This window comes from Vigna unguiculata, chromosome 10 (assembly GCF_004118075.2).
Source record: "Vigna unguiculata cultivar IT97K-499-35 chromosome 10, ASM411807v1, whole genome shotgun sequence".
NCBI classification, from domain to species: Eukaryota; Viridiplantae; Streptophyta; class Magnoliopsida; order Fabales; family Fabaceae; genus Vigna; species Vigna unguiculata.
Window position 1 is genome coordinate 38184048 of NC_040288.1, and position 14701 is coordinate 38198748.

Consider the following 14701-nt stretch of genomic DNA (forward strand, 5'->3'; position numbering starts at 1 on the left):
TGTAGTAGCAGGGGTGTCCAAAAAATTCAAACAATTAAAATCAATCCATATTTATGCATATCCAAATCACTTTAAGTTCATTTTATTGTATTGGTTTCATATCCAAATCCATTCTTTTGGAAATCAAATCCAATTCAATTAATTAGATAGTTGTTTGGGATTTTGAAAATTCCAAAAACCAATGGCCATCCTAAAACATTTCAGTTGGGTGGTCTCAACTTTTTACCTGATTTTGATCGGATATGTTTTAGTTGGTCTAGGTCAAAGCATTAGCACCTCAATCATCCTTGATTGGTTCATCATCAACTCAGCCTCGGTTGAGATATCACTGGTTCATCCATCCTCGACCAATTGCTCATCTCCGGCTCAACCTCAGCTGTATGGTTTATTCATCATCAGCTTGACCATGATCACAACCTGGAAATCGTTTGACACCAAAGTCAGGGCATTGTTGCCACAACCTTAATCACAATATTGTTGGCTCAACTGAAGAAGTTTTAGTTTAACCCTAGCTGAAGAATATTTGGATGACTTCAACCCAAGCATCTTTCCGTCAATCATGTCTCAGTTAGTAGTATCGATCAAGATATCTTTCAGATAATCTCGATAAAATCATCTTTCAGTAAACTTCAGCTAGGACATCTTTAACTTACTTCAGTTAAAGTATCACTACTTTGGCTTCGTCTAGGCCATCTTCAGCTTGATTTCATCAAATCAGCTTTCAGTTTCAAACCAATTTTTGCAATATAAAACCAAATTTAAAGCCAAACTGATTCTAAAACCAATTAAAAAAATCCAAACAAATTTTATCCAATTAAAGAGATATGGATGATTTGGTTCAGATATGAATGGATATTTAAAGATTCAATCCATGCCCATTAGAAGAGAGCAAAACAGAAAGGCAAGCCATCAAAAGTAGTCTTACATATCCAATTAGCAACTGTTATAGTGAATTGAGTGTTGAAAAAATATGAAAATAACTTGTATTCCAAGTCTCGCTTCTTTGGTGTCATGCATTGAGACAATTGGGAAAAAAAACTCCCTGTCTCAATGTACATCCTTCAACGGGGCACACACAGGCTCTACGCAAAGGGACTTATATATAAAAGTGTACACGATACACTTTTTCATTCAATCATTTTCCAAATCCATGGATTCGATCAATTAGGCATTTCCAAACATCAAACAGCAGCACCATTACACGCTCGCCACAATTGCGAGACCAAACCATCAGACTCCAAATATCAAATTGAACACATAATCTTTCATAACGAAAACAGAAAGACTATGCTAATTACTGAAAGCGCCATAGGACATTGCCAGCAACACTGTACAATCCATGTTTCCATAAAACGATTGCAACCCAATAACCTCCGATCAATAATGAACCAAAAAACACAGTCTTTCTGCACGATCAATTAATGGGTCCCTCCTAATTCCGATTGATTTTTTAGAAGAAGAGACCAAAATCCAATCTTTCACCAATATCACCCACACAACGTTCATATCCGAAACAAACACCAAAAGAAGAAAAAGAAAGCAAGATTCTTTTACAAGTATAAATATTGTGAAATAAAAAAAGGATCGAATAGAAATTGAATTTGAAGAGAAGAGGGAGAATACGTACCCGAGAAAGAACGTTATGAGCGAGGGCAAGAGGGAATAATTCTTAAAGGGACTTTTCTTAACGGGAATATTCATAAAATTTCTTATGTATACATGCAAATTAACTAACTGAAAATTAAATAGAGAAAAAAATACAAATGATGTAAATATTTAAGGAAACAATATCCTTAAAAATGAATATGGGAAATAATCTATTGAAATACTCATTCCTTCTCTTAAACATAAATAAATTGTAATTACTTTTTTATTTAATAATTTTTAAAATGTAATCAATTTAGTTAATATTTGAGATTTGATTAAATTGTTATATTATATAGTTGTTTTATAGAATAACATTTTACGAAAAAATTAATATATTAATAAATTAATTAAATTTTTAAACATTTATGAAGTTAGTTTATGTTTACCGTTAGAGTCTCTTAAATGATTGCTTCACCCAAAAGTAGTATCACGAATATCAGCGTCGACCTTATTACGGTATTATGAAAATAAAAAAGCTTTTTTTTTCTCTTTAAATATTTAGGACAGTGATTTTTTTCCAATTGGATATTATAATAGTTAAACCGGAACGAATTTGTGTCAATTAATTAATTGACCAGATTTACTGAAGTAATAAGTAATTGAATATGTAATAACAATAATAATAACCAATTCCAGTAATATTTATTAATTAAAAAAATAAAAATAAGGATCTTCTTAATGAATAAAACATTGATTAAGAATAATATTCATTATTTTATTTTATTTGTCATAAAAATATACTTAAGTGTTATTTAATTTTATTTAATGTTTACTAATAAAAAATTTAAAAATAATTTAATAATAAAATATTCTATTTTAATGTTAAAAATTTAAATATAATTAAAAATCAAAAATTTAAATTAACATAAAAACTAACAACAAATAGAGTTAAATGATAAAAGGTTTAGAAAAATAATTAAAATATGAATTTGAGATTCTTTCTGAATTTTCCATAATTTTTTGTAACATTTCTTTTGATTTAACAAAGTTCCATGAATTAAGAAATATACAATATTTTAATATTTGAAATTATTAATTATAAATACATAAAATTAATAATATAAAAATTGTAATTATTTAAATTTTTAAGTGAAATACTGGACTTTAATTTACATTTTCAAGCATTAGAGAGATTTTTTTTTATGTTTTAGTAAAAATCTTAAAACATTTAAAATACTTATTTTGTATTAGAAGAATGTTATTTAAAAATTTCAAAAAATAAATATATTTTTATAAAATATGTCATTTAAAATTATATTATTTCAATTAATATAATAAACTGTTCCAATTTTTATTATAAAATAATAAAATTAATAATCATTATTTATATTTTAACCGATGTCCTAACGTTCTCCTAAAATAAAAATAAAAACTCATCTGTAGTTGTTATTACAAGTATTGTATCGTAAAGAAAAAATTATTACAAGTATTTTATTTTTAGAGAAAGATAACGATTATTGAAGCCCATATTTAATATTTAGAGATAGGTTTGACCAAATTACTTAATTACGTGTTTATTCAAATTTATTAAAATAAATGACTAAATTATAGATTTCTTTAAGTCAAAATAAAAGTGGTAGTAAAAAACATTCATAACATCTTAAATTTAACTTAAATTATTTTAAAAAGTTAAATTTTCTATAATAAGTAGTATACTTTAATTGAATTTTTTTTTAATGTTCATAGAGATTAAATATATTTTTTATTTTTAATTTTTTGATGAATTTCATAAAAAATTAGTCTATCTTTTAAACTTTGAACCAATTTAGTCTTCTAATTTAAAAAATATATAAAGTTACTCATTTAAATAAACTTAACAAAATTTTATGTAAAAAAATAAATTTACATATTTATAAAGTTCAAAATAAGAAAGACAACAAACGAGATAAGTATGATAAGATTAATTATCTATTTTAAACATTATTCATTTTGAAGGTTAATTTTATTCTTCAAAGATACCTTAAATGATTAAAAAAGTAAAATGTATTTAAACGTTTATTAACTTTAATTACCAAGTAATGTCAGATTACGGAAATAAGCTCCCAGTTAAGAAGATTCTATCCAGTATTACATTATTTTTTGTTTCCATGGGAAATGAGAAGTTATTTCTTTTAAATAACTTTTTCATTATTACAAAATCAATATTTGGATATGAAGTTTTTAAAAATAATATTCTTAAAATAAATCATTATATTCAAAATATTTTGTTGTAATACATTTAATAGTCTTTTATTACTTAAAACTTGAGATTAAAAATAATTTAAATATGCACTTTTTTTAACCCTCTAAAATGCACTTATAATAAACTCCAAACGTGAACTATAATGATAATAAACTTGAGGTTACAATAATAATAAAAAAAAGTATTCGTTTGATATAAATTTTGAAATTTATTCTTCAATATTCTAATTTATACAAAATAAAACGGACACGAAGAGGAACAGAGTATACAAAATTTGGCTGAAACAAGAGTTTGAAATTTGAAACAATATTTCGAACAGAACAGTTTTAACAACTAATTCGTGATGATAGAACAGGTCCTAATAATATCGTAATTGGCACTAATTATTATAATTAGCTACTAATTAGATACTAATTAGTAATAACAATGGTTCTGATTCAGGTTGTAACTTATCATCTGACACTACATTGACGTGGTCTGTTTTCACTCCATCCTTACGCGCCACGTGTCCGTTAAACACATAGTTAGAAAAAATATACAATAAATTAAAATTAAAACTATTCTTACTTTCTGGTTGCTTCGTCCAGGTTCAAAGAAAACTGCGCTTGTATTATTATTTTATTATTACGATCCTTATATTATTATTAAAACATTATATCATTATTGTTATTAAGTTATTAATTATTGTTATTATTACCTAACAGAATAAAAACACACATCGTAAGAACTAAGAGGATTCGGTACAATCTATGGTTCCTTCGTAACCAAACTATTTCCCCCTTCAAATTCTTCCAAAATCACGTTATTCAGGTTCGTTCATTCCTGTAGTGGACTTTTCTCTATTTTTATCATTTTTTTTCTTGATTTGGGAGTTTTAGGGTTTTGGGTTTCGGTGTGTCTTCATGTTTTTCAGGTTGCTCCGATTTTTGTTTTCTTTAGCTAATTCATTTGATCATGATTTTCTTATTTTGTTTTTATCAATCGAACGAATCGTTATTTCAATTTCCAGCTTAAATTGTCGAATTTAATTTTACTTTGTTATTTTATCTAATTTTCGTTGCATGGTTGACGATGATCCTGTAAAATAACTTTTGATCACATAGAATAGAAAATAAAGGATTTGAAGTTACCTTATATCGGGAAATTTTATCACAGTTTTCTGTTGTTGTGAATCCGGTTGTAATGATTTTTTTCTCCCTTTGGGCTTTGTGTTGTTATAGGGATAGTAAAATCATGGCAACTGCAACCATGGCTACTGCAGCAGGTGCAGCTGCCCTTCTGTATTACACATTGAACCGGAAATTGCAGACTCAGGATGCAATAGATGAAGATGCTGAAGAAAATGGAAGTGAAACGACTGATACGCCATTAGGCAGTGCTCGTATTTCTCATCCGTTAATCCAAGCCCCTGGAACCTGGTTAGAGACAATTTCAACGTTGTCTGAGACTCTCAGGTTCACGTATTCGGAGACGCTTGGGAAATGGCCAATTGGGGATTTGGCGTTTGGTATCAGCTTTCTGCTCAAGAGGCAGGTAATGGCAATGCGTACATTTTGATTCTTTGTTGGTGTCCTGATTTGAAGCAGCTGAAAAAACAAGAAAATTGTGGCGTTTTCTTTATCTATATGTAACATTGGATGCATTTAAGTAGTAAGGGGAATGTATTATATAGTATGAATGCCAGGTGCATATTGTTTAGGTGAAACTATAATTGATCAGAAATGGTAGTCGCAACATGCACATAACATGCGACAGACACATTTCACTTAATGGATTGCACATCACTGAAATTGATGAATGAAAGGTGAAGAGAGATAAAGGGAAAGAAAATGGCAGTGGTCAAGAAAGTTACGTGAGTTAGTTGAACTTTTTCATGTATAAATAACATTATTGATGATTGGATAGTTAATGCCTCCCATCTCAATACAAAAAATTATGGTCTCTAAGGAAGTAATCCTACATTTGGATAGCTGTTATAATTTATATTATCTCTGAAGTGTTCCTTACACTTTATAAGTTTTGTTTTATTTTACATTTTGAACCTTCTCAACGTCACAGCAGGGGATTGGTATCATGCTTGCAATATTTGAACTCCTGTTTCTTGTGAATCATTGCCCCTTTTAAGTTGACAAATTAGATCATTCTTGGGTTTTATCATTTTCATATAACTTCTGTTTATACTTACTATGCGAGTAATATGGCTAAGGTAGCTTAGTGGTCAGACTATTTTCTGCAAAATGAATCCTCAGGAGACCGTTCACGTGACCTCTTCTACTTTATATGACAATCCTTGGAAGACATGATAATGATTTCCAAACAGAAGTTGACAAATTAGATCATTCTTGGGTTTTATCATTTTCATATAATTTCTGTTTACACTTACTACGCGAGTAATATGGCTAAGGTAGCTTAGTGGTCAGACTATTTTCTGCAAAATGAATCCTCAGAAGACCGTTCACGTGACCTCTTCTACTTTATAGACAATCCTTGGAAGACATGATAATATGATTTCCAAACAGAAGTCCTGAACTACTGAATTTCTTCATCTCAGCTCTACATAAGTAGAAGAAAAGTTTCTGTGTAATAATGGTTTGGGCCACTTTAATTTCTTCATGTTAAGCTGTAGTTTGTGTGTAATAATCACGCATTTTTGTATTCCAATCCTTAAATTTGGACATAAATGTGATGTTTATTTTTAGTTTTTGGCCCTTTAAAATCAATCTGGTTGGTATAAAATAAATGCTTACAGTATCTCTGTTGTTCGGCTAAGATGTTCTGAATTGATTCATATTAGGAATGAATTCTGTGGATGTACCCAGGAAGGAGTAGATTTTGTGGCCAAGAAAATCGATTTTGAGTAAGAACTAAGACCTACTAGTTTTTCAAACAAGGTCACCAAACCTCAAAAATAAATTGACTGGTTGGATCCTGTAGTTTTCTGAATGTATCCCAACAACTATGATTCAAAAGTTGCTATACAGTATAATATCTGGGAAAAATCATTTGTAAAGTCAATTGTTTTACTGTCTAATCCAAGTGGACCCCTAGATACTAGACTGTTGATACTCAGAACATTATCTGTATTTAACATGAAAAATGTAGTTTCTGGTTTTGGTGCTTCCTTCTTTTTTATTTTATTTTATTTAAGTTTGATCCTTTGATTTAGTTTCTTAATTATATCTTGCAGGGGAACTATCAAGTTGACAGTGAATTTTGTGGTAAGGATAGTGTACAGCTGAAAGGACCTGAGATTACTGCTGAACTTAAGTATCTCTTGAAGTTGTTGACCCTGTGCTGGCATTTTTCAAAGAAGCCCTTTCCCTTGTTTTTAGACGAGACTGGCTACACTGAAGAAAATGTTCTCCTTCGGGAAGCCAAAGCAGGAGTAAGTCTTGTTTGAATTTTCAGAAAACTTTATAGCAGTTCAGTATCTGTACCCTGTGTTGACTATGCTGTTGATAGTTATTTTATACATTTTCTTTTGAGAAAGGATGGCAGGCTGCATCAACAGAGGTTGTTGTTTTAGGCTAGTCAAATGTGGAATGGGATAAAAATTTGATAATAGATTTTTTTTTTTCTTTTTGTTTCATTTTGGAACATTTTTTGAATTTTTTTTTTTTTGATGGGGTGAGGGGCTTGGCACAATTGAATCTGATGAATAAGTAATACTTGCTACCATTTCAGTGATCTGTATTCATTTGGTAAAGACAACGTAAGTTTAAACCTGCTGTTCATTTGTCATGCAGATTTTAAAACCAGCTTTTACAATAATTGTTGATCATGACATGAGATGCCTTTTGCTGTTGATTCGTGGCACACATAGTATCAAAGATACTCTAACAGCTGTTACGGGTAGTGTGGTACCATTCCATCACACTGTAGTTCACCAGGGGGGCGTTAGAGATTTGGTTTTAGGTTATGCCCACTGTGGAATGGTTGCTGCTGCTCGATGGATTTCAAAGCTTGCAACTCCTTGTCTCCTTGAAGCACTTGGCCACTACCCTGATTATAAAGTCAAGGTAAAGATATTAATTTTTTTTTTTGTAACATTCCCTGCTATTTGACTAAATAATCCTTCTAACATGCTTCCCTATTAGACCATAATATCATTTAAATTTTCAATATATTATTTAGTTAGTAGTGTGATCAAACATGCATGGCTAGCAGATTGTACTCATCACATCATGGTTTTTCTTCCTTATCTTCACTAATCTTGAATTTACAACAAAAGTTTTGATTAGATCATGAAATCATTCAGGTAGCTTTAAATAGTTAGTAGATGTTTCTATTGTTTACTTTATAAGTTTTAAAATTCTTATTATGTAGATTGTTGGGCACTCTTTGGGTGGAGGTACTGCAGCAATTCTAACTTATGTGTTGAGGGAGATAAAGGAACTGTCTGTCGCTACATGTGTTACATTTGCTCCAGGTCAGTGTATCACGTTCTGTGTAAATATGATTCTTCAATTTATTTGCAAAGCGAAAGGGTAGTATCCTAGAGCACTTTGGAACTAATATTGGTTTACACAGCAAGTCTCTTGAACCTGACATCTTGTTACCCTTGCAGCTGCTTGTATGACATGGGAGTTGGCAGAGTCGGGTGATAGTTTTATCACTTCTATTATAAATGGAGCTGATTTGGTGCCTACATTCTCAGCTGCTTCTGTAGATGACTTGCGTTCTGAGGTTGTGATCATTAACAACTTGTGTTGGAAAATGTTGTTGTCCTGATTTATTGACCAATATTTGATCATATCTGTGGGTGATCATATAATTTAAGTAATTAGGACTTGTAGTTCAGGTGTTGATAAGACATGCATGGCCCTGGGAAAGTGTAGGACGTCATTTGGTGGGTTTAACTCTCATTATGGTTATGAACTATTTTATGTTCTCTCAAAACTGCGTATCAAAAAAATTGTGGGATATTATAGAAAGCAGTGTTATAAATATTCCCAGTCCCACAAGAAGTTATACAGATTCTAAAAGGTTTTGCATTGGCTGTCCTGTTACTCCGCATGAAATTTAATTCCTTCACTGAAATTGATAATCCTCCTGATTTGGTTTGGTTGCCTTAATGGAACTTCGATAATTCGATGGACTTGCTACAATATTGCATGATGAATGTTTGCAGTTCATAAATTTCATTTTTCCATTCTACATCATTTGGGTATTAAAATTAATTTTCCCATTTTCAGGTGACAGCATCAGCATGGATAAATGACTTGAGAAATCAAATTGAACAAACAAGAATACTAAGTACTGTCTATCGTTCTGCTTCAGCATTGGGTTCTCGCCTCCCATCGATTGCCACTGCTAGAGCAAAAGTTGCTGGGGCTGGAGCCATTTTGCAGCCAGTTTCTAATGGTACCCAGGTACTTTTACCTTCTGTTTTCAATTTTCGTTTATCATGCAACTATGTATTGTCTCTGAAAGCAGGGTGGGATAAACTATACATTGTTGGAAAATTAAAACGAAACGATCTTTTTATTTGGTTGTCTTTCTTGTGTTGAATAAGATTTATTGGTCTTGCAATCCTGTTGTCAAAAGAGTACACACAATTTTTATGCTTTGAATCGTAAGCCTAACCAGGACGAGTTTCTACTTGTTAGTTCTCTTCAATCTATGGTTGCGGGTTGACGTGTTCAATCTGATCATGCAAGAAGCGCTAGTGCTACTGCTTCTATTCCATTTCTAACATTTGAAAAACTACAGGTTGTGATGAAGAGAGCCAAGAGTATGGCAGCATGGGCACGTCCAAACCTTAGTTTGTCCTCTTGGTCATGCATGGGACCCCGTCGCAGAGCCTTGAGTGCTTATTCAAACTCTAGAGACGGAGAAAGTTCTCCTACATCTTCCTCTACCAACATTGACTGTTCCGAATCACTTCTTCGTTCTCCCAAGAAGGCGATTAATGCAAAGAACATGAACCTTCCTGTATCTTCATCTATAGAAGAGTGGTCTTCTGAGATAGAATGTGCCAATGAAAGTAGTTCTGATACTGATGTGGACGTTGATCATGGTGACCGTCAGAACCTGATGGACCATGACAGATATGATGATCAGATGAGTGAAGTGGAGTTGTGGCATCAACTGGAGAATGAGCTGTACGACGGTCCTGAAGTTGAGGAGACTGATGTTGTAAAAGAGATAAGGGAAGAGGAAGCAACCCACGAAGTAGAGGAAGCCCAGAGTTCAGTACCAGAAACGAAAGAAGTCTACAGATTTTTCCCTCCAGGAAAGATAATGCACATTGTTACACTCCATTCTGACTCGGATAATGAAAATGATGATAGCCCAACCTATGCAAGTTCAGACAGTAGCGAGCTAGATGAGACTAAGATTGGGATTTTTCTAACTTCCAGGTCTCTGTATAGTAAACTTAGACTCTCCCAGAGAATGATCAGTGATCACTTCATGCCAGTTTATAGAAGGCAGATTGAAAAACTAATAAAAGAACTTGAGCAGGAAGATACTGAGGGCCATGATACACAAGATGTGGTGTTATTATAGTTAAAGACAGTTACAGTCAGATTTATGTTTGTACCATATTGCGTGTCATTGGGTGTTTTTTGTCCCATTGATTTCGGAACGAGTCTCATAGGAGCTGCAGTTTTTGTGCTATGCTGCAATAAGGAACCCAAACGAAGGTGATTACAACAGCCTAATATACTGATTCTCACTCTGATGATCAACTGGAACCAACTCATCACTGGATACCTTAACTTTGATGCTGGCCGGGGAAAAATAATTGTAAATGCTTCCCCAGATCCAAGTTATATGTAAATATAATAACGTGGCACTGTCCAATGAAGGTTAAAATAATTCGTGGTAATTTGAATGAAGAAGTGTCTTTATGAATTGAATGTTTGGTGTACTCTGTATCATACATTCAATTATTTTGAATTGTTAAACATGCTGGTTTCCCCATAATCATTATCAGTTTGGTGGGAATGGTTGGAGTGAGTAACAAAAGTGGGAGTTGGACCAGGTGAGTGAACAAGTGCATGTCATTCAGTCTTGAAAGTTTATTTCCAACAAAGTGTCTTGAAAGATTTCGACATATTACTTGCCAAAGATTCTCAAAACCTGACCCCTAACAAAGCACATTCACTTTTGTACATTGAAACTGGAATGGGCGTTTAGGCAACCCAATTCATTGCTTGGTAAAACGACAAAATGATGCATGCAACTCAACAAAGTAATGCTATAATGAGCTTCGTAATGGCTGCAGATGCAGTTCACACTTTGCAATATTTGACCGAGTGGACCTCATAAATTAGTTGCAATTTCATGTCAGAAACTACGGAACTATTGATTTAGTTCTTCTGAAATTGCACCAGTCATTTATTTAAACAATAAATAAGGAAAATTGTACCAGTCATTTATTCAAAAACTGCAAATAAATATGTAGTTGTAGAAGCTTTTCCTTTGGAGAAAACTAAAAAAATGTCAAATCGTTAAATTTGACACAAATAGAAAATAAATAAAATTATATATATATATATATATATATATATATATATATATATATATATATATATATAATTGGAAATTTTGATTCAGTAACTATTTTTTATATTTTCTCAAGATTTTATACTTATCAAAATATATCTTTATTAAAAGAAATCATACCAAATTTAACATATCCTCAACATGATACTCATACTACTATCACATTTTCTCTATAACTGTTTGTAGTTTTTTAAGTCCTTTTAAGAAAAAAAAAATCCCTAGAAATACTAAATGTAAACTATACGGTTTTTTTATTTCCAAAAAGATATTTTTTATCATAGTACTTCTAATAATACCATCCATCAAAAAAGCATTCTTATGTGTTGAAACAAATACACTTTTACAGTATATAAGTAATAAACGTCAAATATTTACTAGATATTGATACACTTAATCAAAATCATAAATTTCTAAGTTTTGTTATATAATTGAACTTCAATTATTTTTTTCATTCCTGAAATAGAGATAAATCTATTTGTATTTTCTAAATTTGATAAAAATTGTTTTAAATTCTCAAATTGAAATACGGAAATTTGCAAAAAAGAAAATAAATTTAACAAACTATTTTAAAAAAAATCACTTTAACCTTTTAAATTAAATATTTAGAGAATAGTTTTTTTTTTCAAATTTAGAAAATCCAAATGATTTAATATCTAAATTTGAGTGATAGGAATCATATTCATCATAAATTTCAATAATTGAAACCAAATTAAATATAAAATAAATCCTGAATATTTGACATTTTTAACTATAATTTTGATATAAAGTATTCGTTTTCAAAAGTAATGAAATGACTAAAATCTTCAGAATATAAACAATCATTTTCCAATATAATTTATTTGAAGTCCAAATATCTAAAACCATTCATATCTGAATGAACCATGTTCATGCTTTCGAATGGCACAAATTAGAGCTACAAAGGTGTGGTTATCAAATCAAAGCAAAGTTTGTGGCATTAATTAAACGTGTCACGTTCGCACGTCAAAACTTTAAAGAATTTTCTAACTAAATTGAATTCGTTTGATTAAACACACTGAGAAAAGGTGCACTTTGAGCCAAATTGCGACAAAATTTTCTGTATCCAAGTTTTGACATGAAGATTAAGAAAGCATGATTAACTTTTAACAAGTAATTAATCATGATTGAGAGAGATCATAAAAAAGCATGCTGAAAAAAATTATAATCAATGATGAAAAAGTAAAAACGAAGTAGAAGTGCAATGGTGAAAATATTGATTTAGAGTTGTCATTAAAACCATGGAAAAAATTTTGTGGATATCAATTCCAAATTCTTCTCGAAATATATACTCATATAAAAAAAATCACTCCAATAATCCCATCCTTATTTTAATTATCAAATTATACCCCTTTATTGTTCATGAGATTTTTTATTTCGGGATAATCAAATTTTTAACGTTAATAAATAATACCACCACAATTTATTTTCCTCTTTTTTCTCCATTTAAAAAAAATTGAAAGAATTACGTCAAAATTTGGTTCTTCAAAAATTGAATTTTTAAGGATTCCACTCCCTAAAAATATAATTTTTTAACGTATTCACTCCAGTGTCAAATTCAGTTTTTGGTGAACTGAATTCTAAAACAAGTAGAAGTTGTCTCGTATTGAGAATTTAACCCCTCTAATTTTTAAATTAAATAATAAATAAGTTTAATTTGACACTTAGAATGAAAATGAGTTTATTTAAGTATTTTTTTTACATAGATTTGCAGAAATTCATAGGAAGTAGAACATGTTAACATCGGATTCTTAAACTGATTTTACATTTAGAAAACAATGTCTCAACTACGTAGTTTTTGGTGTGTACACATACTAAACTATTTCGTAATTAATGCGAAGTTATCATGTATTTAAAAGAAAAGAAAAATAAGTACGTACGATATATTAATATAGATGTAGAGCATTAAGTAATAATGGTACCGTCTATTTAATGCTTTCAAATTTTGGAAAGAGAAAATAAAAAAAAAAAAAACGAAATCAAGAAATTGTTCTTATATGGTTTCGTCCAATGGAGATTAGTTTGTGACAGACATGAAGAAAAGAGTAGCTTTCACTCGTACTGTCACAATTGTTAACATCTTGCATGTGATTCATTTCTTCTTCATCACAATCAATACAAAAATAATCCACTACATATGTCCCATTTAGCAATTATTAATTACATCAAATAATTTATATAGATATTATCATTAAAATAATTTTAGACTCCATTCTCTTTTCTTCTTATACTTCTCTCTTAAGCCAACAAATGTATACTACAAGGGATGGATTTTCACAAAATATCTTGAGATGTTAAAATAAGTTGTACATATTTTTTTAGTTCAGAGTCGATAAAGCTCCGTCATTATACTTTAATACAAAAATATTCTTTTACTTAACATGTTTTATACTAGATTAAGAAAAGATTCAGAAAAAAAAAAAATACATGACATTGTTGGAAGTCTCATGTCAACTAGAAATAAGATGATTTCATAATATATATATAAGGTATATAAGTAGGTGTAAATTTTATTTTACAAGTTGATTTTATGGGGGGTTGAATCATTGTTTAAGAAGTCTATCCTAGCAAAACTTTTGTTTCTTGAGCATATAGTTTCACCCGCTATCGGACCACCCATTAATGTTTAGTTTCACACATAAGATTTATAGATGTTTTGTCTAAATAAGTGATTATGGTGTTTTGTTGTGTAGATGGTTTTCTTTGATTGCATTGAAATTTTTATTGGTCCTGTGGCCCACAAAACAAATCGGGTCAGGATAGAAAACACAACTTGCTAACCTACACCAACATGATCTGTCAAATCCACCAACCCAACGAGTCGACCTACGGACCAAAATGGGTCAGCCCGTGACCCGCTTGCACTTAAAAAAATAAATATGAGTGAGCCACTCATTTCTCATTTCTTTTGTAGTTGATTTTTCTTTCACTCATCTTTCACTCTCTTCCGCTTTGTCTCTCACCCTCTCACACCAAACCGTCATGAACTTTATATAAAATATTTTATTAAAAGGTAAATAAAAATAATTGTTTTTTAGAAGAGTAAATATGAGTAGTTACAATTTTAAAAAGTATTTTATTTTTATTAATATATCTTCTTATATTTTCAAAGAAAGTTTATGCCCAAATTTATTTTAATGTTATTCCAATTAACTTGTTAAAATAAGTTATTTTCAACTTTTTTTTCTTCAAAATTTTAAGACAAAATAACATTAAAGTAATGTAATGAGTATATTTTTGTTGAAAGATGTATTTTTTTTATATAACAAATAAGATTTAAACATGTATACACTTATTTTCACTTTTAAATAAATATACAAATTCATCTACTCAAATCTATTCATA

At 30.4% G+C, this 14701-nt stretch overlaps 1 protein-coding gene across 2 annotated transcripts; it reads left to right on the plus strand.

Moving 5' to 3' along the window:
• The first annotated feature begins 4510 nt into the window (after positions 1-4510).
• LOC114166979 lies at positions 4511-10687 on the plus strand. 2 transcript variants are annotated; one of them, XM_028051867.1, is made up of 8 exons: positions 4511-4639; positions 5050-5362; positions 7017-7214; positions 7576-7848; positions 8156-8258; positions 8397-8515; positions 9025-9201; positions 9542-10687. In XM_028051867.1, the coding sequence occupies exons 2-8, from the start codon at positions 5063-5065 to the stop codon at positions 10337-10339; spliced, it is 1968 nt and encodes a 655-aa protein (XP_027907668.1). In that variant the 5' UTR covers positions 4511-4639; positions 5050-5062; the 3' UTR covers positions 10340-10687. The 2 variants fall into 2 exon arrangements, with proteins under 2 accessions (XP_027907668.1, XP_027907669.1); XM_028051868.1 differs by having other exon boundaries at positions 5050-5358.
• The last annotated feature ends 4014 nt before the right edge of the window (positions 10688-14701 follow it).

Coding starts and splice junctions, on each gene's coding strand:
- LOC114166979 (XM_028051867.1), top strand. CDS start 5,063: ATGGCAACTGCAACCATGGCTACTGCAGCAGGTGCAGCTGCCCTTCTG. Junction 5,363..7,016: donor GCTTTCTGCTCAAGAGGCAG/GTAATGGCAATG, acceptor TATATCTTGCAG/GGGAACTATCAAGTTGACAG. Junction 8,259..8,396: donor ATGTGTTACATTTGCTCCAG/GTCAGTGTATCA, acceptor TTACCCTTGCAG/CTGCTTGTATGACATGGGAG.